Genomic DNA, 27,813 nt, shown 5'->3' with positions numbered 1-27,813 from the left:
ATATAATTGTTTGCATGAAGTTTATAGCATATATTACAAACTTCTCTTTAAGATTGTTATTAGACTTTCAGCATTTATTTTTAAACAAATAGGTTTTAAACTTCCACAATATATTATATTTTAAAAAAATACTAAGATTGTTTTTGGTGTCAATATTTAAATATGTATTAGCTGTCTACATATTCAGTAGTTTTTGAGATAATTTTTTTCCCTCAAAACTGAATAAAAGTAAAAAATACTTATTCTGTGGTATGCTTTTATTTCTATCGAAAAGCAAATATGGAAAAATTTTCTTTTATTAACTATCAGAATATTAAATTTTTACATATATTTTGTTAAAAAGATATAAATTTATAGTTATAAATGTCAGAATATATACATATAAGAAGAATATATACATTCAGAATATATGCTGCAAATCAGAAGATTCAAATTATAAACAAAAGTCAGTGAAAATTGTATATGAATATTGAAGACCAACAGCTATTTCACCAAAATAAATATTCATGCAATAAATTTGAATAGTATATAGTTATTGTGGAAGTGAAGAAGCTCATTTATACCTCATATCTAAAACTTTTTGTAAACAATGAATTTAGCAACTCTTTAAATTTGAATGGGCTAATTGTTAGCTTGACAACATGTACTTGACATTACAAATCAGTATAAAAATAATGTAAATATTGATGAAAACCATACTTATTTTAGAATTGATATCCCTGAATGAAATAAATGATTAATTTGCACATCATAAGCATTCACTTTTGTTCAAATAAATTGAGTGGCAAAACATCTACAATTAACAATACATTTTTTAACACTTTCTGCTTGATGATTCAAACTTAATCAAAAAGCAACACAGTTTAACTTGATTAGCTTGTCAGAAACTAGTAATGATATTTTAATTCTTTCAAGTAAATGTGAAATTCCATTTGTTTCAACAAGTTTTTGCCTTTTTTTTTTATTTTTTTATTCCCAGGATTTTGTACCAAAAAAGTTATTAATTTTTTGATATTTTAACATTTAGTTTCTACTCATACTTGAATAATATCTGTCACTTTATTATATTAATTTCCAACGATGTTTTTAATTATTCATATCTTCATGACAATCATTACTTCCTGAAATCATAAACCTATGAGCACAACATCTAACTAAATACTGTTAAGTCAGCATAATTTCCTTTGTTTAATTGTCAAATTTTTCAACTCAGGATCTTGTGTATTTAAACAAGGAATCTCTTTCTATATTTAAATTTGATGAAAGATGATCCAAATTGAAATGTTTCAAAAAAGTAAAAGAATTTTTCACAAAATTTTTTTTCTTGAAATCATCTTAAATATTATTCTAATAGGTTACATTAAACTGTCAGTTAAATTAAGTTGAATTTTTAAAATAAAAACCTCTTTTTTAAAATTTTATATTTGCATCATAATTTGTAGAAATTTGAATTAACTCGGATAAGTTATTATCTATACTTGTTTTTCAAATTCCAAAATTTTCAAATCCCAATTAATCTATTTTCTTTGTTTTTCACACACTTCTCAGAATGTCTTAAAATATGCAAAATTAAAAAAGGACTTCTGTATACAAAAATCTATTTTATTCAAATTTGACTCGAAAAGTAACATATATGAATTACAAAAGAAAATTCTGACAGAGAAGTTACAGCTTCTACAAGCATTAAAACAAAGTTCCATTAAAGGTACTTTAAAATATAACATTCATGCTGATTATTAATTCAAAATTCTTCTACAAGAATTACAAGAAAGTGTCAATAGAGGTGCAACATTAATGCTGATTCTTAATACAAAATTCTTCTATATGTGTCTTTTTATTTCTCTAATACATATACATATTGTAATAAGATAATGAGCACATAAAACCACTAAAAAATAACTACACTGATATGAGTCATACATGCATGTCATTTTCTATAAATCATAAAAAGAACAACATCAAATTAAAAATACATTTGATTTTCAAAGATGGGAATAAGGAATTATTTAGTCATTTCTATACAGATAAATTCAAAAAATAATCAGGTAGAGAATACATTAGAAATAATGTTAAAATTTGTTATGTAATGAGAAGGAAAACATTAATAAAAATTGGTAATCATTTTCAGCAGATAACAAAGGTCAAAATTTGATTTCTTTAAAAAATGTTAATTTTATACACATTGTTGAAGATTAAAGCTGAAGTAAACTGATATTGTAAAAGAGATTAGCTATATTGAGTAACAAAGCACATTATTATATCACACAATTTATAAGTAACAAAAGTAATTTCTTTAAATTTCTAATTATTAATCATAATAAAAACTGCAATAATTCTTTTTCTATAAAATAAATAATAACATAAAAAATCAATTTACTAAAAAAAAAAAAACTTATATACCCATGTGAAAACAGTGTACAATCATGGAAATGAGTCATACAGGGAAGTTTCAAAAATACAAAAAGCAATCCTGTATAATCATCACCAGACAGATGAAAAAGATTTTTTTGTTTGTTGCTTTTCTTTCTTTCTTTTTTTTTTTTTTTTTCAGGAGGAAAAGGCTGTTCCTTATTTCTTCCATATCTTTGCAAGTCTTTAATCTGAGAAATGTGAAATAAGAATTAATTATATTATAAATAACTAATGAAAAAAATTGCTAATTTAACAATAATACTTACATGACATACTTAAAAATTGATAGTATAAACACAAATATTATAATTTATTTGATTATAATATTAAATATTTTAAATATTATAATATTTGATATAAGTCAAAAATTCCATTTTTTGTAACTAAATTTAGAATTCATTTATGCAGTACTTTTTAAAACTTTTATATATATATATATAAAAAAAAGACATAAGATATTCTATTCTCAATCACTAGAAATGTGCATTCTAAAATATTTGTAAGTGATTTCAGATAACTTTGGAAAATATTCTACAGAAAGAATATTTTTTTTCCTAATCTTAAAATATTATTTGTTCAACGAAAACATATTTATTATTTAGGTGGTTGTTTCTCAAAAACCCTTCTTGCTTTATTCATACAAAAATCTGCCGTAATCTTTGATATACAGTGGTATAATGGTAGGGGTAGAAGAATAAGATTTTTCAATATGGAATAAAGCATAATTAAAATGTTAAGTTTATATTGCAAATAATCTTTAATACTTGAATTCTTTATTATATTTTGACAGATTTACAAAATTGAAAAATAAAAGGAGCAAGGATAAAATTGATTAACATGCACACTGTCTATGTAAAGAATGGGAAAATTTTCTTATAGCATAACAAATGCAAAAACTGTTACAGATGAATTCTAGTTATAAAAGTAATATTGAAAGTTAATTAAAAATGATTTGAAAAAATATTACATACATACATTATCAATTTTTAATAACTTATATCGCCATAATAACATAATTAAAAAAACTATAAGACTACACAAATGATATGAATATGTATAGATATGAAATAACTTATTTTATTAGCAAGTCATTAGATTAACCAGATAGAAAATATGCAATAAAATGTTTTTAATGGAAGTATTTTAAGGAACAAAAAACTGTAAAACAGTATTGACAAAAAACAGTATAATCGTACTAAACTTGATGAGTTTTCTAAAAGGTATTAATAAGTTTAGAAAATTCTTTTAATTATAATTCCTTTGCTTCAAAAATTTGAATGTTCACGGAATTATACAAATGACAGATTCTAATTTTAATTCCAGAAAATAATAATCAAAAATCAACTCGGATATAATAACAATAAAAAGGGATTCCCATATGAACGATGTAAAAGGGATAAATGTAAACATACCTCAAGTCGCTCAGATTCATTATTTGGTAGGTAAATGAATCTTGGCCTCATTTCAGCTATACATCTAGATACTTCATTTATAGCCCGGCAACATGATGACTGGATAGTTTGATTGAAATCACCAATTATTTGTTGATGACTTCCTGAAGCAAAAAAACGTAAGGCAATACACAATTTCTCTTCAGTAGTTACAGCACTGTTTCGTAAAATATTGGTGCTTAATTTCTCCTTCTCAAAGATAAAATGCATTGGAAACAAAATCACATTCATCTAACAAATCCAAATCAGAAACTCTGTCAGTGTAAATTATTCACCTCCTATCTGATATCAACTGCAATAGTTCCAATGTATCTAAATCCTCCATGTTTGTTTGAAAACTAATGTAACAGTTGTCCTTCTTGAGAACTGCGCATGCGGAAAACCGTTGATCAAATTTGATTATCGGAAGTCCGTGAATCAAAAAATGGGGCAAAACAGGGGGAAATCGTCAACCGATTTGGTGTGGTGAATACCGATTTGACTGCTGATCAGCGTTTAATCATCAGCCGATGTTTAACAACGGTTGGTGAATACGGCCGTCAGGCTTTCTCTAAAGTCATTTATTTATTTTTTTTAAAATTTTGCTCAGAATCCAAATGATTAAATGAATGTTTTATATATATAGCTCACACATAGATATCCGAATATTTACACTGGAATTTGAATTATTTTAAACGAAAAATACTACATAATATTTACTGGTTATATCGTTACTGAAAGTATGGAAAATTACAATTACATCTCTAATTCAATGTTAAAAATTGACTTATATTTTTAATATTTTATTTTATAGTTGTTAACTAACAACACAACAGGTTTATGAATTAAACGCCATCAAGATCTTGCTTGGCCTTTACCCGGATTTAATCCTGTTTCATAATTTGAGATTATTTTCTTTAAGCTCTCGTTCTAAGAATTAGACCGCAGCTGGGACTTTCTAGAGTTTTGAAGTCTTCTTATCATTTTTCAAGGCTTTTCCAATGTCTCTTCCCCTTGAGAGGATCTTGACTTTTGAGAACGATTCCTCACTATTGTGAAACCTAATAGCCTACAGTAATTTATAACCTCTTCGCAACATGACTCCCGCACCTGGTTTCTGCTTTTTGCTATAATCAAGGGTCCAGACCTTTCCAGAGACGCAAAATGGTTTATACTTTTAGAAAATAGGAAGTTTTTCGATAAACAACTAACGAAAATAGGAGATGTTCCTTATAAGAAAAACTTGCATAATTATTTAAAAAATAATTGTAATTTTAAACATATTAGAGTAGAATTGCTTTGAATCCAGATTTTTTTAAATGGAATTTTGACCAATACGTTAGATATTCCATAACCTTTCATTCAGTTTCTTTTTTTCCGTCTTCAAACGCATTGGTTTTTCTTTATTCGTATAACAGAATAATTCAATGTATATTCAGTAATATCTATATTTCAAAATTTTAATTACAATTTTGAACGTTTTGTTGTTCCATTTTAAGTGTACCATATATTCTCTAAATTTTTTCATGTACTGAAACCAATTTTAATAATTTCTCATTAGGAACGCTTCATTAAACATTACTTGAAAGTCCTGTAACTCATATTTATGAATTTTTTCTTGATTTCATTGGACATAAAAAATTTAATTTGTTTTACACACATATTCGAATTTAAAAGTAGTAATATAAAGTGCGAAATAAAGGATTTTCGTGAAGACATTATGTTAAGAAAAATATTATTATGTTTTAAGAAAATAAAGTTCATTTATTTGCTGACTTTAAATGTCGAAAAATTTAATTTAAATCGCAGTTAAAAACTATTTTTTGTTCTATTTTCTTATTTGAAACTAATTTAAAGTGCGACATTTTCCTAGCTTATAGCAATCATGGAGATGAATAAAAATTTATGTAAATTGATGTCTTCTCATGAAGCTATAAAGAAGGATTTCTTAAGATGGAGTTTCTAATTTTGAGCAATGTCAAGATGGGACCGATTTAAGCTTTCTGAGAATTCATAAGCAATTTAAGTCCCCTTTCCAATTTCTAACTTCCATACATCCAAAGTTTTTATTGAAAATTATTATTTATGCAAAATATAATGTTTTAAGTGAAATATAAATATAAAAAAGTAAATAAGAAACTTTTGAGCACAATTTAAACGGCATTTAATTAAGGAAACGGACTTTAAAAAAAATACAAAGCACGTATTGTGCTTTGTATTTTTGTGGTTGGACATTTTGTCTTAACATACTTGTTAAAAGATTTTAAACAATAATATATAATTTATAAAAAGTAATTAAGTAGAGTAATATTTTAGACTTCAATTGGCACTTGACTTGAATTTGAATCAATTCGAGTGGAGGAAGTTAAATGAAAGCAAAAAATTAATATATTCAGAAAAATCACAAAAGAATATATATTGAAATTTCCTGGGCCCTAGACTGCTTGTCTGCTTTGCCTATTTGATAATCCTACCCTGTTTTCAGATGACGAGGAAGACATCAGAACTGTCTCTTCTCCTTCCAGAATTCCCTGGCATAATAATGTAAATACATTTGACGCATGATATCAGTTATATTGTACGCCAGGCCCATATACACGCTGAATCTTCAGTGGGATAAGTTTCAGACTGCAAACATCTTATCCCAACACTGATTTTCGAGCATTAAGCAGCTCTGCAGCCCTACAGAAAATATATAATAATTTGTATTCTTATAAATTAATCTTGATCATTGACTTGGAAATAAAAAGCATAATAAATTTTCAAAATTATAAGACTATCAGTTTAAGCAATCTTAAAATATCATTCATTCAAAAATTTATAGTAGACCCTCAGTGATTCGGGAGATATTAAAGGAAAAAATTGCCGGATTTATAGAATTTCACAACCGAACCTATGTTAACTACATAAAATGTTATGAACGTACCAAATTATGCAACAAGTTTAGTAATATATAAAAAATATCTAAAAATATATATCAAAATTTATTGTTCATATTATGCCTGATTTCGAACTTGACAAACATAATTAGCAAAGATAATTAGCAGTGAAATGTATAGTAGAAAAATGTGTACATCAGAAGGAATTTTTTAAATTTTACTTAATTAATTACGTGATGCCGGATTATCCCGAGATAATTCTTAAATTATTGTGAGAGGATAATTTTTGCATCATTTTTAAATTCGAAACGATCTTTTTAATGGTAACAATTTAATTACAATGCAATATTTTCTAAAACTTTCACAATCTTTTAAAAAACTTTCTTAACATTTATTAAGAGGCGATTTACGTCATCAGATTTTTCTAATTAAATTCTGGATTTAATCGCTATTGCAATGTTTCCCCTCTTTTCCTCACATGGTAATTGGCATTCCAACCAGATGTAACGTCACTCGTTTCCCCACACATAGTTAAGTGAATTGGACAGCCAGATGTGGATCCTTTTCACTACGAAAGTCATTGTGTCTGGTCATTTGTTGCTATCCAGGTATGGGAACAGAGCTGGGGTCCCGTCGTTTCAAATAGATCCATCACGTCTTCAAGGGAAAAGAACGTCAAAACATCAAGATACTAAACTTTTTTCTCTTATGAAGATACTTCACAAGTCATCAAGAAACGATCAATTAACAGCAACCGTTGTCATTAAGTGTCAAACCCAGGTGCACTTCAGCCGATGTTTGCTGTGAATGTATTATAATTAACATGTGTTCCAGAGGGATCGACCACAAAGATGGATTCTTATCAGACACTCTCTCGATCTAGTTGAGACCATTGAGGAAGCATTGCTGAACAGCTATTGTTGAATTGGTGAGCAGGATTATTCCATTCCATTATTTTCCCTTGGTGAGCAGGAAAAGTTCACCAATGGGAAACCCTGAGGTGGATATCAATGGAAATAAAATGTGGTATTTTTTTTCAAAGAGAAGAGAGCAGCGAGAGGCTTCGAATTGAAATTCAAGAGACGTCGGTGTCCGGAGAAGTTGTTCCAGATTTTTTGAGAAGCTCCGTGTGATTCGGATTTCTATGTTAGGTTTCACCTGATATAGTTCGGTGTCGGTGGATTTGTGGCGCTGGAATAGCCGTTTTGAGCTAACAGCCTGTTATTTTTTTTTGTGACTTATTCTCCGATTTGATCGAGGAACTATTTCATGATTAAACTTTCAACTGTTGTGTGATATTTGTAAATAATATTAAACTATATGAGAACAAGTTTTTTGTACATATATAAGGATGTAAATAAAAGAATTGTTTTGTTACGTTACTCTCTTATTTGATCGTTCTAGAACAATAACACTACGTAATCTCGTGTTGGCATTTCCTATTAAGAAATGATCAAATATTTTTACTAAATATTCTTTCTTAATAATTAAGAAGTAATTATTTTATTTTTTTTTAAAGTAAGCGAGATGATTCTGTATAATTAACTTGATATTGTTTTAAATTCAATAAGTTAGTTTTCTAACAAATATCAAAGTTTACTTATTCTGCGCAAAGTCTGAAAATGAAATTTATATTTATTCCATTTTTTATTTATTCAGCGTTCATTGAATTTCACACTTTTTTTAAAAAAATTGCATTTTAAAATAAACCCCACCACTTAAATGCCCTGAGAAAAGTGTACCAATATATGGATTTTATTTTAAACGCATTGCAACAGATGAAAAAAAATTTAACTTCATAACTAAGAAACGCTGCAACAAGTTTTGTATTTGCAGGCAATTAAATTGTTAACTTTCCACACTTTTTTTTAAATTGCCGCATTCTGTTGTCATTTTCACTTTATTAACCAATCAGAGACCACTGACGTCATTTTGAAGAACAGAAAGGTTACCATAACAGTGGAAAATCTTTAAACTGGCGAACTTGGCGACTTTTTAAAAATAATGTCACTTGGTTTAAAATATTAATTCTTGTTAATAATAACCAATTTTGTTGTTTAAAACGGCAAAAGTATTTCTAAAAGACAAGTTAAATGATTTAGATCAATAAAATTAAAATTTTAGTTTGTTTTTAAACAAAATAGAATTTTCTGATAAATAAAAATCCTGCAATGTCAGATACCATGATTCAAATATTACTCAGTAATAGTAGATGTACTCAGGAGGTTTGACAATTTTTCTGTGTTAATAGAGGAGAGTTGCAGAACGAAATCTAATGGAAAACTTGCGCCATCCAAAGGAATATTGAGGGAGTGCTCTACATAAATATGAATTTCTCTATTTATATATATCTAGTTTTGCATCATCTGAAAGCGATTGTAAGGAGCCATTGTTGGAAGCGAGTCTTCCTGTGGAAGTGATGAATGCATTTACAAGTACATTTTCTGAACCAATGAAAGTGTTCGCTATTACTATCCACTTCTGCTTTGAGGTTATATATTCAGGATTAATGTTGATCCAATTGAATATTGCTCTGAATTGCATCTTTTTTATTTTTATAGCATCCAATTTATTCAATTTCTGTTGGGAGCTGTCGGTATATATACGCCTTTTCCACATCAATTTGTATGACAGGCGCTTTCATTCTGGAGATCAATTAAGAAACACTTGAGAAGTTTGTTCATTAGTGAGAGACAATTAGTCCCTCCATACATTAAGCATTCTTCTAGAAAATAAAGATGGTTTTTCTTACAAAAATGAAAAAAAAAATCGGATAAGTTTTTAAGAAATACTGATAATGTTTAAGAAAATGATGCTTCACAATCTGGATCTCAAATTTAGAAAAGAATAATTTTAGGAGGCATTTTTCTTTAAATTCCCCAATTTAGTATATATAAAAATCTTTTTTATTCTAGTTAGAATTATATCATGGATATAATAGAAGATCAATGGAAATAATAAAAACCTACATCATTTTCATCAATATCTAATTAGATAATAGAAAGTAGCATTTCAAAGATATTAAAGTGCAAAACACTTTTATTTAAGGGCAATACTTCTTCAAGTAATCAACATTGTCTGCTTGAAGATTGTTCATTTACTGATAGAAAATGTTAATCTTTTCTTATTTGTTTCCATGCGTAAATCTGTCGGAGTGGTCTTCTCAAAACGATTTCGCATACTCTCTAAAAAAGATGTCATTTCCCTCACCTTTTAGAGCTAGAAAAATTCCACGAATCCCATGTATGGCGTGGGCGAACAATAGTTACGAAATATTTGGCGCGAATCTAGCATTTTTACTGAATCTATCGCGTGATTGTTGGAGATTTTTTAGCGAATAAATCACTCGATTTTGGAGTTTGTATTTTTATCACATTGTTTCCAATCAATTGAAACCAAAATTTGAGACAGAATTGCAATTGTAACCACAAAATCTTATACCAAATTTGATATATTTAAATCACTGCGTTTTTGCGTTTAGTTGCTTCTTAAACTATAAAGCGACGGACAGTCAAACCCTTGATGAATTTGGTTCCAAATTTGATAGAAATTTACAATTTAGTTATTAAATCTATGTATTTTATGCAATAACTCGTTGTTTTGCACTTTTCCTGTTAATTCATATTCGAACAATCGGACAGGTAGACTTCATCTGAACTGATTTTTCTCACACTTTGAGTGGAATCTACAAATTTGGTGTTAAGACGCGTACCAAATTCCATCAGTTTAGCTCAAAGCGTTTTTGAGTTATCTTTAAGACGAAAAGACAAACAGACATAATATAAACAATGTGTTTTTGAACCCGAGGAATTCTAAAATGGGGATATTCATAATAATTCGGATATATTGGAGTTAGAATTTTTTGACAATTGTAATACTTTTTTCTTACTTCCTATATATCAGAAAGTAATAATGTTGATTTGAACCATTTCAAATTTATCATGCTAATTAAAAAGTAGTTTTTGTTGTTAAATTTGAATTTATCATATTTTAATTTATCAAAATGGAGAATTTTACTCTTTTAATCTACAGTACTCTAGAAGAGGGAACGAGAGTTTCTTTCAGTTGACGCCGAGACGGGGCGACGAAGACGAATTATTACAACGTGTTGTTCAAAAGACGAACTTTTGTGTTAGCTCTGAACCTGATTATTGTAGTCTCATCCTGTAAATTTGTCATCTTCAGTTTATTCATCATAATTTAAGCATCATCATTAACGTAACTGCATTACCACTCATTAAATTCTCAAATATAACCAACTCGAACTTGTTATTGCTTGGCCATCACCCCGACAATTTTCAGAAGTGGAATCCACGAAATTAGATTTACAAATCAATATGAAATTATCTATGAAATCATTTTTATCTATGAAATAAATTGTTTCATTTTTTTCTTTCGTATTACCTTAAAATTGAATCATAAAATAAATATTTAGGAGCCCTGATTCTAATGAAAATAAGTTTTATTGTTTTACCTTTTTATAGTATTTCTTTTTTTGTCGTTAACAAGAATGAAACGTTCTGTTATTAGAGAAATAGAAAAAAATTTCAAACAAATAAAAATTTTTTGTAATGGAATAAAAAATAATTCTTTATTTGCTTTTGTTTTTTTAATATTTACTAGAAAATTTAAATAATTTGTTTCAATAGTTGTTTAATTTCTCTTTAAAAACTGCTGAAATTTTATATTTAACGAGTGGTTGGCATAATTTGTTCAAAAAGAGTATTCGTTTCCCTAACTTTTTATTGTTTTAGCATTAAGATACTATAGGTTATTAAAGAATTTAAAAATATATATTTTTAAAAATTTTTATGTCATAACAATAGGATGTATCTCTCTCTCTTGTCTCATTTCTATGTCAAGTACAATTCCTGCGAACCACTCTTTTTAAGAGTCATATTAATAGCTTTTATACACTTTTAATTAGCTTGCTTAAGGTTTCTAAAGATGTAACTTTGTAATCAATTCTTCATACATTTTCCGATTCTAAAGCACAAGTTTTATATCTTTCTCCCCTCTTGTAACCCATACTTTGTCTTCTAATTTTTGATCACCCTCCCCCCCCCCCACACACACACAATACCCCTCTCCTCCAAGCATCCTCCTCCATGCAAAAAAATGTTTTTTATTTATAATACTTACAGCTTGAGTTAACATAAAATTCAAACAACACAATATCACAGCATTTTTTTAAAAATCTTACAATGGATTCCATTCTTTTTTTTTTAATTCCACATTCGATTTGGTTCCACGTCTTGGCAAATAAAAACAGCATCGAAATAATTTCATATTAGTTTATGATGAAAACTAACCATTCATTATAGTTATCGATTATTGAAATGGACGACAGTTTTATTTATTTATTTTTAACAAATATAATTTCTCATCTGGAACAGTTTCAAGCTTACTGCAATAGTAATTGTCATGCTATAAGCAAGAGCAGTCTTAGAAGCAAATCATATTATGAGACGCCAGCTTGTCTTCCCTGTAACTGTAACAATATGTTTTGAATTCTTATGATTGTATTGTGTATTCCGTTGTATTTTATCTAATACATTTTATAAGATATTCAGTCATTGTCAGCAATAGTATAACTTTCACTTAACAGACAAAAGCAACACAGTTATTAAAATATGTGGCGGAATGAAGAGCATTATGATCCGTGCAGTGGAAGCAACAGGACGCATGTTTTCGGGAACATTTCTTTAATGATCACATTTCACACAAAACACGAAAGACAAGACATTAACGCTCGCCCATCACTTACAGAACAGCATCTCATCTTATTATTTACAATCGCAATGCATTATGGAATGCGTACTTAATCAGGCATCGCCATCTATTATCCGAAATAGAAGATAGAGTAATGTAACTGCTACAACTATATATATAATACAAGTGTTCCTCACCTCACAAAAATCTTGTTCAGTAATGAATGTTGATTTTTTTTTAATCGTCAAAAAGAAAAAAAAAAGATTTTGGCAAAGATCGCTTAGTAATCAGTTCTTTCTTAACTATTTATTATTCGTTAAATGACATATGGTTAGTAATACACAACTACCTGTTTTCTAGATTATACTGCAATGCATTCAATTCTCAGAGGCGGAATGTCATATTGGAAAGTTAGAGATTTCCATGAGTCTGCAACATGTGCAATGTATACATGTGCTTTTGATGTTGTTCACTATATTCTTTTTTAGTTAAAGAACTGAAAATAGTTTTAGCTTGATTAGATGAAAAATAGAAACGCTAGCAAACACTATTTACATATCGAAATTTATTGAAAAAATATTCTTCTAAAAATATTCTTTAACAAATAAACAAATTTTTAACTATAATTGAATTATTATACTTTGGTGAACAATCCAAAATTGATATTCAAAAATTTTAACATTTTATTTGTTTTATTTAAACGTCTTCGTTTCTTTTCATATAACGTCTAATTAAATAACTAGTATGAATTTATTTCAATTAGTGTAAAATATCTTTTAATGGTCCAGTTTAACAACAACAACAAAAAAAATTATTTTTACTTTTTTCAATTATTTATTTTGCTATAATCCTAAGCTCATTTTGTTATAATGATATGTGAAAATTTCTTTCCAATATCAGTGTGGGACATTTCATTTAATATCACGCTATTGATTCGTTATTTTGCCTTAATGCTCGCCGTTCTGTTATAAAATTCTTATCACCTAGACAGCATATAAATAGTTGATTGTTACAAAAATTATTTATCATTATTTAATTATTAATCACTTAACACAAATCTTATTTAATTCATTACTTATTAAATCTTATTTATTTTTAACTAGCCGCCTTTGGCGACCAGCCGGTTCGCCAATCGTAATGTTCGTTAAAATTTTAATAATTAAATATTTTATGCAATTTCAACTTTAATAGATTCTTCAGGAAAATATTTTAAAACTTCAAATTTTGATAGTCATATAATTCATTCATAATATTATAAAGGCCTTCAGTCATAACGTGATATGTATCTCTCTAATTTTCTGTTACCCCTCGTAGAATTTATGCTTTAAGTTAAAGTGTAAATGATTAATCTGCAATTAATATAATAATATTTTTTACTGAAACAAAGCATTTTTTTTAATAATATGATTACTGATAACAGAGTCACTGAGCGTTTAAACTTTATGGGCACTAAAGAATATCTTTCTTAATTTATGTAATATCTCAAGAATTTGTCAACAAAATTTCTCAGATTCATCATGAACAGATCGATTCATTAACAATGTTTAATTTTAAATGCATCAAACACTAAGAAAATAAAATGAATCATTTAAAATAATCGGTCTAAAACAGGTTTAAAAAAAGTACTTAAAAAACGATGGACTTAAAACTATAAGCATATACAAAGAAATATATAACTAACATAAATACAATTTAATTACAAAAGCATGCAACTAACCTAAAAATAATTTAGATCATTGAAAACAGGTTAAAAAAATCTACTTAAAAAACGGTGTACTTAAAACTATAAGCATATACAAAAAATATATAACTAACATAAATACAATTTACTTACAAAAGCATGCAACTAACCTAAAAATAATTTAAATCATACGTTGATAGTGGTTGTCATGACAACAATCAGAACAATGCGCATGCGTGAATTTTTCTACGCCAGTTGGGGTAACGCTATCCAGATTATACATTTTTAATTTCCTTTATTCTGTGTTATTTTAATTCAAAAGTACTTCAGAATGAATCTGAAACATGGATTAATTAACAATGTTTAATTTTAAATGCATCAAACATTAAGAAAATAAACAGAATCGTTTGAAATAATCCGCCGAAAAATATTAACCCTAGCCTCATTACTGTTGGGAGAAAAAGCCTTACTCATTTGGAGGTGGGGAAAATGGAAGATTATTTTGGCGGAAAAGTTGGCGGTGGGGAAAATGGAAGATTTTTTTGGCGGGAAAGTTAGTTTTTAATTAATAATTAAAATTCTAATTAAAATTTCAAAAAAGGGACCCCAGGTGCACATTCCCGACCTCTAAGGTATACATGTACCAAATTTGATAGCTGTATGTCAAATGACCTGGCCTGTAGAGCGCCAACACACACACACATTGAGCTTTATTATAAGTATAGATTTATGTCGGGATTAGTTCCCATTTCTAACCCCATTCTCGTTGTCTTGAAAGTTATGCAGAAAAGATTTCTTGTTTGCTTGGCAGTCAAGAAAAGTAGATGTTCTGGTGGAGTGTGGACCATTAGTAGCTCGCGAGGAAAAGCAGAGTAAATTTATTTGAAGGATCATGCGAAAGCCAGCAAGTTTCTTTTGAAATTAGTAGTTTATGAAGAAAATAATTTTCATTGTCTTTAAGAAATATTCGTAACCGCGAAATGAAATAGCTTATTGAAAACTGTATAAAAAATAAGGAGTGGCTCGAAGTGAATGAATGGATGACTAGTCAAGAAAACTGTTTCCTGATTTTTTTCTTGCGTAGAATCTATTTTTTTTCAAACAAGAGCACAGGATATGTGCTCAGGAACAGTGCAGAAATACTTCGTTAGGGAAATGTTCCCTATTTTCGACAATTTAAATAAGAAATTGATTGGTGTGAGTTATTTTGAAGCTAAATTTTTTAAATGTTGCTCGTCTTTTTTGTCGGGGGAGGGGATTCTATTTTGCCTCTGGAACAAAAGCTATAATAAAAGAGGGCGGAAGGATATAATAATTCAGTATGAGATTAGATTTAAGGAGACAATGGGCTCTATGAAATTTTTATACATATGCGTCAAATATCCTTGAAAAACTCTTTAAAACAAAATATAATAACTTTAAACATAATATAACAAAATATAATAACTTTAAAAAATTAAAAATATATGAGATTTAAAAATTTCAAAATAATCCAGGTGATTTAATTTTTTAATTTTGTATTTTTTTGCTTATTATCCTGGTATTTTGGAACCAAATTAGGTATGATTTTGTTATTAACATTAAAAGTCATTTCTAGTTTATTTTTAAAAATATTTTTATGCCCATAAACTGAATTTTCGTAAAAATTTTATGTTTTTCTGAAATAAAATTTATTTTTGACTATCGAAAATAACTCGAAACTTAAAACGCCCCCCAGTTTAATTTTAATCCATTTCAATTTCTTCAAAAATTAAGACACCCTGAATATTTCAAGATATTTAAATCTAATTGGACACTAATTTTTTTAAAAAAGTAATGAAATATATATTTAATTCCTCTGAGTCTTTCAAATTTTCCTTCTATTGGACAATACATTTTATAATTTTATTTTAATTCAATATAAATAAATGTTTTGGTGATGGAATAAAAGAATGATAATTTCTTGGTTTCATCCATTTTTGCTTATTTCAAAGTTGTCCACTGTCCACTTTTTTTTTTTATTTAATCAAGCAGTATTAATGTAGGCTGAAGTGGCAAACAAGCAGCATATTCATTCCAATATAATTTTGAATCTTTCTCGCTTGCCGGTAGATTAAAGGGAGATAATTGGCCAGTGAGATGGCTAATGAATCGCTCAGTCGTGCAACTGTTAGGTTTCTGTTGCGCAAATTTCGAAAGGGATCGAATAAATTACATGACTGAACACAACAACTCATTCACTTTATTCTGTGGTAATTTTACAAGATTATCTTCATTAGTAGTGACGTAGTTCAAAATAGATATACAAATTTCGGAAGTCAGCCTTTGGACAGCGAAGGCCAAATTTCAGTGCAACTCAAACCCCCAATATTTTGGGCGCTGTTATCCGATGTCGGTTATCATCAGAAAAATCACCTCAAAAGCCAAGTGGATGATACCAAAATATAACGTGCTGATCAGGCGTTGGGTGGAATTCTCTTATATCTGCAAGTAAAAAGAAATAAACTTGTTAATTAAACTGTGCAATAAATTTTAACTCTCTGGATTAAAGTAATTTCACGTATCATTTGAATCGTACAAAATAGGATCGTAGTTATTTGAGCTCCATTGATCCAACGAATATATACCTAATTAATAAAATAATTAAAGAACAAAGAGTAAATTTAAAAAATGACTTGCTTTCTGAATAACATTTCGCAATTTTGCAAATCAGTGAATTTCAGAATATGATTTTGCAAGATCAACCTTTCACCATTTCTAATTGTAAGTGTGATTGATTTTAACGGCATATTACAAGACTAAAATAGAAGAATATTCATGCATTGGCTCTATAAGAACATCTTAGTTGTATGTTACGGCAAATATAATAAATTGATTATGTAAAAGTGCCGGTAATTTTACATAATCACCAATAAATGATGAATGCGATAAATATTTTTTCACATTTACTGGTTTGTTTAAAAAATCCCCAACTCGAAATTAATATAATCGAATAATTACCGAGCAAATTAATAATAATAATTATTATTATTAATAATAATTTAATAATGAAGAATTAAAATTAATTAATATAAAGTACGAATTAATAATAATTTAATAATAACTATTATTAATAATAATATCAAATTAACACTAATAATTAAATTTAGTGTTATTTGGATTTTTTGGGGGGAGGGAATGAAGACCCGGTTACTCCACAAAATAATCTGAATTTATTACATTCCCCATTTTGAGTAGGGGATTTGTTAAAATTTTAAACTTACCTGTAAATTTGTTAAATATTCAACATTTATCATATTCACTCAGAAGTGATTGTGTATAACCACCGGTAATTACGCACATTCACCAGATTAGTCACATTTGCATGTAACATTTAAGCGTAACATTACAAAATCATTTTTTGCGTGGTTACAAGTTCCATAGCATTTTTACTTCTTCACAATTCTTTATTATTTTTCATTAAAAATTGTGATAAACTCAGAAAACATAGAATCAATGTAGCAAATTTTACGTGCCCATTTTAATAATGACATCCCTTATACTATAGGGCAATGGATAAGATAAGATGCCCTGCTAACCATCGATAAAAAGTGAAATATGATGATCAAAATAAAATAATTTTATGTAGTGTGTATATTAAATACCTTGTCCAATTCGAAATGGTCCAAGCAAACTTTAGTATTTTTTTCTTGCTCATACATATCAATTTTTATTGCAAGCGGTACGTGGGAGAAAACATAATCGTCGCTCAAACATATTCAGTAGAAGTAATTTTTTCTTCTTCTTAAGAGATTAGAGTTTTAAAAAAATCTGAAATATTTATTCATTCGATACCTGAACTTTATTATTATTAAACGACAAAAACTGAGTAATTGTTTGATTCTGAATACCATGAGGTTTATAAAATCAAGCGTGAAATGCAGTATCTAGAAAAAATTTAGTTTTTATATTAACATCCCGTTTTAAAGCAACACTTAGGCTATTTTGGGATGGACTTCGTAATTTTGAAAACCAGATGACGAGGACGTCACCTGATCTTTTTCTAAAAGTGTCTGATGGGCTACGGCAGCAGATTCCTTCAAATCAAACAAACAAAAAAAATCAATGAATGTCGAAAATGCAATTTGAAGCGTTCAGTGAAGGGGTCTTTATACACATAATAATATTTAAATGGAAAACTTTCAAAATAATAGCAATAAATTAATAGTAATTTGTTAAAACCCCAAACCACTGTCATTTATACCGATAATAAATTATTAATAAATATACAGTAAAAATTATGATTACCAACATATGTCGCTGAAAATACATGCAAGCACCTAATGCATATATGCAGAATGTATATAAATTTCTATTGATTGTTACGGAATCAACTCCGTGGTGATCGTATCATTTCAAAATAAAGTTTAAACTAAATGTACATACCAGTTTAAAACTATTATATTTAAGTCGAGGTTCAAGGGGATAGAGGGAATGGAATTTTAAAAATAGCAACTCTTAAAATGTTCCAACAAGAGAGATGATCTCGTTTTATAGCAACAAAAAAGAAATTGTGGAATTATTATGAAAAATGTGCGGTTAAAATTCAAAGTAAGCAATTGTGAAACGGACAAGAAACATGGAGTTGGAAGTTAAAAAACGTGACGCTGAATATGACATACAGCAGACCATATAAGCTGGCCGGGTGCCCTTTATACATGAAATCTAAGAAAATGCTATCCGAGGTGTCTTAGCCATCTTATGATGGTTCAAGATAATGAAACTCTTGTTAAAAAAGTCTTTAAATCGCCCCAAAATGAAATGACGAAAGCAAATCAAACCAACGGTTTACGATTTTCAGATATTTTTTTGTAAATTGCTTACGACTGTCGCTAGTTGTATTTTACTCTTACCTCCTGTATAAAGTTGTTGAATGTTTGGTATGTTTCCGGTATCCGAAGGAGCTCTAACGTACAGCCGCCATGCCAGGCCTTCTTCTGGGTCATTAGGAAGATCTGAGATAGAAAAAACATTTATCTTCCCATTGACTTCTTCGTAAGAAAACCTGAAAGAGAAAAAAAAATCTATTAGATAAATAATGAAAATTGTTAAAACTGACTGGCATCGAAGAGATTTCGGCTGTAAACTGATAATCTTCAATTTCAAAATAAATGGCGAATTTTTAAAAAAAATTTTTTACCAATTATAATTTTGTTATTAAAATTCATACAGGTTTCAAAAATTGAAAGAAAAAAAGTCACTGAAAAATTCCTGATTTAATCAATGATGCATTGATAAGATCATCATTACCAAGTCAAATGATTTAAAATTAGGGATATTTTTTGCGACCGAAGAATGTTAATCATTCGAAGTTTAGCATGCTGACTGCCTTTTGAAGGGAACATGATTCGTGTTATATTTATACCATGCATAACGCAAATCGCTCTGTCATTTTTACTTTAGGCTGCGTAGCTCACTCTAGATGAATAGTAATCGCGGAATTCCACTCGATCATTGCACCTGCACGGACGTCTTAAAAGAAAGGCGCAGTGGGTGGGACCAAATGGTCCAAAGATAATTTTTATTCAGTTATTCCTAAATTTATTTCCTGTTAAGTAGATATAAAAGCGTTGTTTCTTATGGCACTTGCCATAGGTAAGCCCGCTGTTCAAAGACAGCGGATTTAGGCCTAGGGGGAGCGCCATCTAGGGCCAAGAGAACGACTTAGTTACACACACGTCACAACCCTTTTTACGGGGCGGACTCCATTCACGCATTTCATTCACTCAAACACAGGTCGTAATTTAGACCTGAATCAGAGAACGATCACCCCTGATCCAGTACCACCTGGTATTACTCTCGACATGGAGGACTTTGTGACCACGACAGATTTAACGCACGTCAGCCACCAAGCACGCTGGGAATCTTTAGCCGGTGGGGTTTGAACTCGCAACCTAAGGCACTCGAATCCGACGCTCTACCAACCAGGGTATCCTGGCCTATAAAAGCGTAATCCCGATGAACCAGCGTTTAATCAATTCCATATGAGTATTGAACTGCTCCATTGCTTGAGGCAGAAATCAAGACATTTTATGCCGAATTTGTTATTTCATCGGAGTGACTGAGGAGTTTTAATTTTCAGTAGTTCTGTCATCATTATCCAGATTTTTTGCAATATTTTCGGATTAATTAAATTTCGACTCTTATTGAATTTATGATACAGTGTAATCGAATTAAAATCAAGAATTGTCTAAATTTTGAAAATATTGATGTAACAAGATTCCTAATTAATTATCTCTTTCAAATTTTATAGTGCATTTTTTTGTAATTCTTAAAAAGTACATTACTTAATAATTAAAAAAAAAACAGTCTAATCTTATAATGAAGTAAAATTCAGGTTTTTAAAAAGTTTCGCCTTTCTTTTTGCTATGATCTTTAATAAAAACTGCTTTTAATATATATATATATATATATATATAAAATATGCAATATATTGAAACCCAATCTCTTGAACGTTCTTCGCAAATTAACATTTCATCATTTCTGTGTGTCAAAATTTGTTATGTAGAGATTAAATAAAAATCAATACAAATTTATCTGACTTAGGAAGTTATGGAAAAATGAAAGAGGAGCCTGGGTCTTCCATTCTCTGAGGTTCCCAGAATTTCGTAATTTGATACTGAATCACCTATTTGCAATAAGCAATTTCAAAATCCCCCCCCCTTCTTTAATTCCATTCTTCAGTGTCTCTTCAAACTATCGCTGGAAACCTATTTAATGTCTTGATGACGTTTTCCAGTGATATTTGTAATTTCTCACCACTATCAGGACTTCAAAGTCCATTTCTGAATTAAGATACGTTGTAAAAGGATGCAATATTCTACAGCTTCTGCATCATATTGTTACGGAACATCCTCCATTAAGCCCTTAAAATCAACGGGTTCGCTTGTAGTGGATGTATGGGGAAAAACAATCAACAGGCCTCAACAGCAAACAACGATATCTATTAACACATAGACACGAATACACAGTCAACAAATACACAGCCGAGACGTACACAAGAAACACACAGCAGCACACTTAGAACAAACAACAACCCGCATCTAATAGCTAATAACAACCACAACACAAAAAGCGGACAGACAGAATTCAGCAGGAGGAGGGAATCTACGTAGCTACTCTCTACAGTCTCTCCAAACGCCTCCAATTTCCCACTGTCTCCCTCTCTTTAGCTGTGTCCAATTGCCGACTCATTACTACATGACTGGCTACTCTACACATGACTTGATGCTCTCCTACAATTAACTCCAGGATCAGGATTCTGTAAACAGCTCAATTCATCAATCGCTTGAGCTCCACTGAACACCTCTCTCTGCTGATCCAACTAATTTGACGTTGACTCGCTGTGCGACTCTAAACCTCCCGACGGCTGACTTCCGATTTGGACTGCCGGTTTTTTATAGCTTCCGGAGTAGGGCAGAGAACGTTCTCGAACAATCATCTCAGCTCATATTAGCTCTATCACCAAAATTCTTGAGGATTATAGTATCATCCATTTTGTTCCTAAATTCGTCGCCGAGTCGCCAAATGTTTGCCAAGTTTGTTACCAAGACCGGGGGATCACTGATCCAGCATCTGATGAGCACCCAATACAGCTGATCGTAAACGGTCTTTCCTACGATGGAAGTAACCGTCCTGGGAATACAGATTCGTTGCAATATCATTGTGAAAGTTTCCTGTTTGCTAAAAGTATGAATGAATTTCAGGTGCAATATCATATGAAATTCATACAGCAAGCAACTCAGTATAGAAATAAAATTTAATAGTGTTTTAGTCTGCTTGCATTTAAAAACTGCTCTCAGCTATTTTTTTTTAAATGGCATTTCTACAGTATAATTAGATAGAGCTCTGTAAAATGAAAAGGTAAAATATAAGAAATTGTTATTGCCAGAAAGTTTAGTTTTATTGGTTGGTTTTTAGTTACCCCGGCACAAGCGAAAAGTCGCCAAATAATCTAGGCCTGCTCCAATGAAAAAGTTGTAGTGTTAGGTTTGCTCGCAGGTTGGCACAGGTTTTAGCGATGCTTTTGTGGTGGAAGTCCAAATTATTTGACGATATTTTGCTTGCGTCCGACAAACCGAAAAGTACCTTTTTATTTTATACTTATTAATAAAGCGATAATACTCGGAAATCAATTTTTTTCTACATGCCTTCCATTTCTTTTTTTACAAATATTGCTATTTATTTTCCTCAACAAATGTAAATCTCCTGTAAATTCCTTCTTGGTGAATTCAGATTTTCTAATTTTTTCTGTAAATAGATTTTTTACAATTCATGAGATTTTAGAAGCAGATGCAACTACTCTTTTCCTGTTACTGCGGCACATGTCAGGCGATTCTTCAATACACCTTTTCGAACCGTAAATTTGATAAATATTTGTCATGATTCCTATATTTGAATGCTTTTAGATTCATGAAACAACATTGGAATTATAACAGTATGTCCTCATACACCTTTGCATATCATTCAATGTTCAAGATTTCCTCTCTTCTTTCAGTCTGAATTTGTATATTATTTCGCCCTTCACTGTTATCTTAATACCTAGATTTCTTCACTGCATATTATTTCAGCCCGATCTGCCCTTCGTTGTCTGTAACCTACTTTCTTTTCAGCAGGTGTCCGATCCTTTCTATACTGCTCTTAGGTTTCGGATGATTTGGTTTGCATTTTTTTTTCGAAGCTGAAGATTCATCAAAGGAATGCAGTTTCTTTGAAGATATGATTCAAAATTTCCTTTTCCTTTACGTGGTCAAAAATTATAATAGTAAATAAAATCCCTGACATTTTAAAAAAAAAGAAAGGATAACAATAAAAACTTAAAGATCAAAAGTACTTCCGCTCAATTTCAAATTCCATTTATTACGAAGAGAATACTTTGGGCTTTACAATGATGTAAGAACTATACTTCTCCGATGCGGAAAAATGCTGAAAATTTTCAGAAATATGCAAAACATACGATCGGAATAACTACCTATTATTGGATAAACAAATTCCAATTCTAAATAATTTTTACATTGTTAACTCTCACTTTGCTATCCCGATAATGTAAATGGTCTGCGCGTGCAAAGTGATGATAATATATATAATATATTGTTAAGGAAAATTTTCCACAATCTTACTTAAGCTCAATGGATTGGATATAGAGGGTGTATGGTGACCCTATCAACAGGCCTCAATAACAAATAACGATGTTTATTAATACGAAGACGCAAACACAGAGACGACAACACATAGCTGAGACGCACACAAGCAATAAACAGCAGCATTTACAATAAACAGCAGCCCACAAGTAGTTGATCGATATTAAACCACAACACCGCACAAAGTGGCCAGACAGAACTCAGCTGGAAATGAGAGTTCGTGCAACCATTGGCATCCCTCCAAATGTTTGCTATTCTCCATTATCTCCTCGCTTTAGCGGTACTCAAATGCCGACTCGCTACTATACGACTGGATACTCAGCACACGACTCGATGCTGCTTCAGGACTTCACATCAAGACTCGGCGTACACCTCAGTTTCCAATTCACTTATCTCTTGAAATCCATTCAATACTTGTGCTTCGCTGGAATGACCCAACTGACTCCACTCTGACAGACTTCATATCACCAACTCGGTCTACATGTCTTTATAGCTTCCGGGACATTGCACAGAAAGCTCCCTAAGAATCGACATAATTAGCTTCCTATTGGTCCTGTCACCGATACTCCTGGAGATTCTAGGATATTCCATTTTGTTTCCAAGCTACCAGATGATCGCCACAAAGCCTGGGGGTGATTGATCCATCATCGTGTTTCTTACGATGACGGTTATACATAACAAATATACATAATATAGTTATTTGATGCAATATATTTGCGTAGTATTTGATAGCAAATATTTCAATGTACAACATTTTTCTTCACGATAACATAAACTCATTGATTCTAGAAAAGAAGCTGAATTTTTTACACTTCATAAAAACTAGGAAACGACGAAGTTTGGCTTTACATTCATAATTTTATAAAATAGATTGGAGCTTATCCTTCCTCATGTTCCCCTGGTTATAACAATTATCAAAGAGTTCGCTTGCTGTCACTTACTTAAATTGGTTGTTTTCATACGCAGCGACCCGCATGACGTCGAAGAAGCTGATGCCGTTTGGTACTAGGACTTGTACTGTGTAGCCGGTAGCTAGTGGGCTTCCCATGTGGAGAGAGTAGCGAATGTAGGATTTGGGTCCCGGATACTCAAGGATTTCTTGTGGGCTTAGCTCTGAAAGAAGTGAGATCTATGAACAACTTTTGAAAAGTGCATGCAATGATTTCCCGAATTTAAGAAGTTTGTCATGGTCCATTAAAAAGATTTTAAAAAATGTAAATACCATATATTATGATATATATTTAATAATAACGCTTTAAATTTTAATTTTTGTTTTAATCAGTACATTTTGCGAGGATATTTTTATATGCTTTTTTTGTTTCATAGCGTATATATTTAAAATTATAACGATAATGAAAGTCACTTGGGAAAAAAGAATGTACCACGATTATATTCGTGTAAATAATTTCTCTGACCAATAACTTGAACAATTGTTATTCTTGAATACTGGCTGCATAAAGAGTCTATTATACATTAATAATAAAAAACTTAAAATTGTTACGATTAACCTTTAAAATTTTTCCCCCCGACTGCGATTTGTTTCAAAAATCTTATTTAAAAGATAATCAAGAGAAACCTTCAAAAAATCCCAATTATCGCAATTTTTTAAGAAATTCGGGATTTTTTTAAAAAAAAGTTTGTACCTCAATCATTTTTAAAATACAGAACTGCCTTTATTTTCAAACCACAGAAAATTATATTAATTTAGAATTATGATAAATTTTTTTGTAAAACTTACAGCTTAGAATATAATTTAAAAAAATATAGCAAAGATAGAAAGTTTGGATGTTTTTCTCAGCTTGAGCTCTGATATCGAAATCCTAGATTGTATGGAGCCGCCCAAAAGCTAATAATACTTAATAAAAGGAAAGAAAAAAATATATAATCGATCTTTTGCACAGCAAATTATTTTTTCTGGTGATTTTATTTAGTAAATAATTCACGCTAATTTTTAATCATCTAGACATACACTTAAAGAAATGGAAAATATTTTTTATACCGACTTTTGAGAGTTTTTTGTTTCTTAAGAAGGAAACAATAAAAAAGAATGGTTTAATGGTTTTTGGCCTCTATTTTAAAGAGCTATTCGTTATCTTCTTTATAGACAATGGAATACTTAAAACTCTCTCATAACAGATGAAAAGCATTGTAATCTGGCGCATCCTTTGCTGAGAGCCATGAAAAAATAATCTCTAAATCTGTCTGAAAATACGCTGACGGAGCACTTATTGTACGATTGCACAATATTGTATGATATTATATAATACTAGCCGCCTTTGGCGACCAGCCGGTTCGCCAATCTTAATGTTCGTTTAAATTTTAATAATTAAATAGGTTTAACCGGAGTTTAACCCCCTTCTTCGCCAAGTTGCGATAACGCACCAAAGCTGGCAATCTTTATTATGCACTATAATTGAACATCTGCTTCTTTGCTTTTGAACATTTCGCAAGGCCGTTGTTTGCGATTTTTAAAAATTTCGCCAAGCAGGGGATAAAACTTCGGTCGTGCCATTAAACATTTTACGCAATTCCAACTTTAATAGATTCTTCAGCAAAATATTTTAAAACTTCAAATTTTGATAGTCATATAATTCACTCATAATATTATAAAGGCCTTCAGTTATTGCGTGATATATATCTCTCTAATTTTCTGTTACCCCTCGTAGAAATTATGCTTTAAATTACAGTGTAAATGATTAATCTGCAATTAATATAATATTTTTTACTGAAACAAAGCATTTTTTTTAATAATATGATTACTGATAATAGAGTCACTGCGCGTTTAAACTTTATGGTCACTAAAGAATATCTTTCTTAATTTATGTAATATCTCAAGAATTTGTCAACAAAAATTTCTCAGATTCATCATGAACAGATCGATTCATTAACAATGTTTAATTTTAAATGCATCAAACACTAAGAAAATAAAATGAATCGTTTAAAATAATCGGTCGAAAACAGGTTTAAAAAAATCTACTTAAAAAACGATGTACTTAAAACTATAAGCATATACAAAAAATATATAACTAACATAAATACATTTTACTTACAAAAGCATGCAACTAACCTAAAAATAATTTAAATCGTCCGTTGGTTGTCATGCCAACAATCAGAACAATGCGCATGCGTGGATTTTCTTCGCCAGTTACGTCAACGCAAATGCGTAAATTTTTCTACGCCAGTTGGGGTAACGCTATGCAGATTAGACATTTTTAATTTCCTTTATTCTGTGTTATTTTAATTCAAAAGTACTTCAGAATGAATGTGAAACATGGATTAATTAACAATGTTTAATTTTAAATGCATAAAACATTAAGAAAATAAACAGAATCGTTTGAAATAATCCGTCGAAAAATGTTAACCCTAGCCTAATTACTGTTGGGAGAAAAAAACAACTGATGCCTTACTTATTTGGCGATGGAGAAAATGGAAGATTTTTTTGGCGGAAAAGTTGGCGTTGGGAAAAATGAAAGATTTTTTTGGCGGGAAAGTTAGTTTTTAATTAATAATGGACTACCCCTAACATTTAGGGGGATGAAAAATAGATGTTGGCCGATTCTCATAGATACTGGATAAGCACAAAAAATTTCATCAAAATCGGTCAAGCCGTTACGGAGGAGTATGGCAACGAAAACTGTGACACGAGAATTTTATATATTAGATTAATCAATATTTCACAATGTTATAAAATATTGCGAATATTAATTAATGTCATATAATATTTGTATGCTACTTTGTATGTCTGTCCCTTTCTTACCTCTGTCTACCCTCGGTGGGTTACATTCTGTATTCCTCAGGTGCAGCAGACTCCTTCCACTGAGAGCCGGCAGAACATGGTAGGTGGCCAGAAAGTCGCCGAATGATCCATTCCTCTGCTGCTGGCTCTTCAAGAATCGAAAGGTCTGTTCCGGGTTCCACTGCACTGTATCGTTGACGGACATCAAGGCCTAGAAAAACAGGTTTTTCTGTCAGGTGTCTTGTAATTTATAATTTAATGACGAAAAATTAAGATTTGGCTGCAATAATTCTGTCTCTACTTATATCCAGGAACTAAGTTCCGTTAAGGAATTAGAAAAACACTTTGATTGAATAATGAAATGCAATGCCTGGGCAATTTTTCAACATAGTCGACACCATTGTTGAAGCACTTATTTTAATAGGATACGGGCTTCAGTATGCCCTTGTCGTGGAAAGAAGTCGTCTACGACGATGGAGATGTATACGGGAAATATGAGTAAAATACATTGGCAGTATAGCAGTGGTGAATCTTTTGTTCAAATTCAGTAAAAAAATCATTATCAATCAGAGACCCTCCCCCTCCCACTTTTTTCTTCATCATGAACATCTTCACGACTGGCAACGATTAAGATCCGCAGTCATGATTAAGTAGTGCACCAGATGACGTCAGAGGTTATTTGATCCGTCGGTGGACTCACCACGAAAACATGATTAGTGTGTTCTCTGACTGTAATAAAAATGTGATCATCCCAATGTGAATAACTCCCGATTTTATTATAACAACATAACTTAACTTCTCTTGC

General features: G+C 30.3%; 1 protein-coding gene across 1 annotated transcript in view; it reads right to left on the bottom strand.

Annotated features, from left to right (window-relative positions):
- Nucleotides 1-16,313: 16,313 nt before the first annotated feature.
- LOC129976567 (uncharacterized) overlaps nucleotides 16,314-27,813 on the bottom strand; it is a 35,738-nt gene continuing 24,238 nt past the window's right edge. The window contains exons 7-10 of the mRNA XM_056090198.1: nucleotides 27,030-27,219; nucleotides 24,214-24,385; nucleotides 18,986-19,137; nucleotides 16,314-16,577 (exon numbers count right to left, since the gene is read on the bottom strand). Of these exons, the coding sequence (XP_055946173.1) occupies nucleotides 16,510-16,577; nucleotides 18,986-19,137; nucleotides 24,214-24,385; nucleotides 27,030-27,219 (582 nt within the window). The 3' untranslated portion in view covers nucleotides 16,314-16,509. The remainder of the gene's footprint in view (nucleotides 16,578-18,985; nucleotides 19,138-24,213; nucleotides 24,386-27,029; nucleotides 27,220-27,813) is intronic.

This window comes from Argiope bruennichi, chromosome 7, assembly GCF_947563725.1.
Source record: "Argiope bruennichi chromosome 7, qqArgBrue1.1, whole genome shotgun sequence".
Taxonomy (NCBI): Eukaryota; Metazoa; Arthropoda; class Arachnida; order Araneae; family Araneidae; genus Argiope; species Argiope bruennichi.
This window is presented reverse-complemented; position numbering and strand designations above follow the sequence as displayed.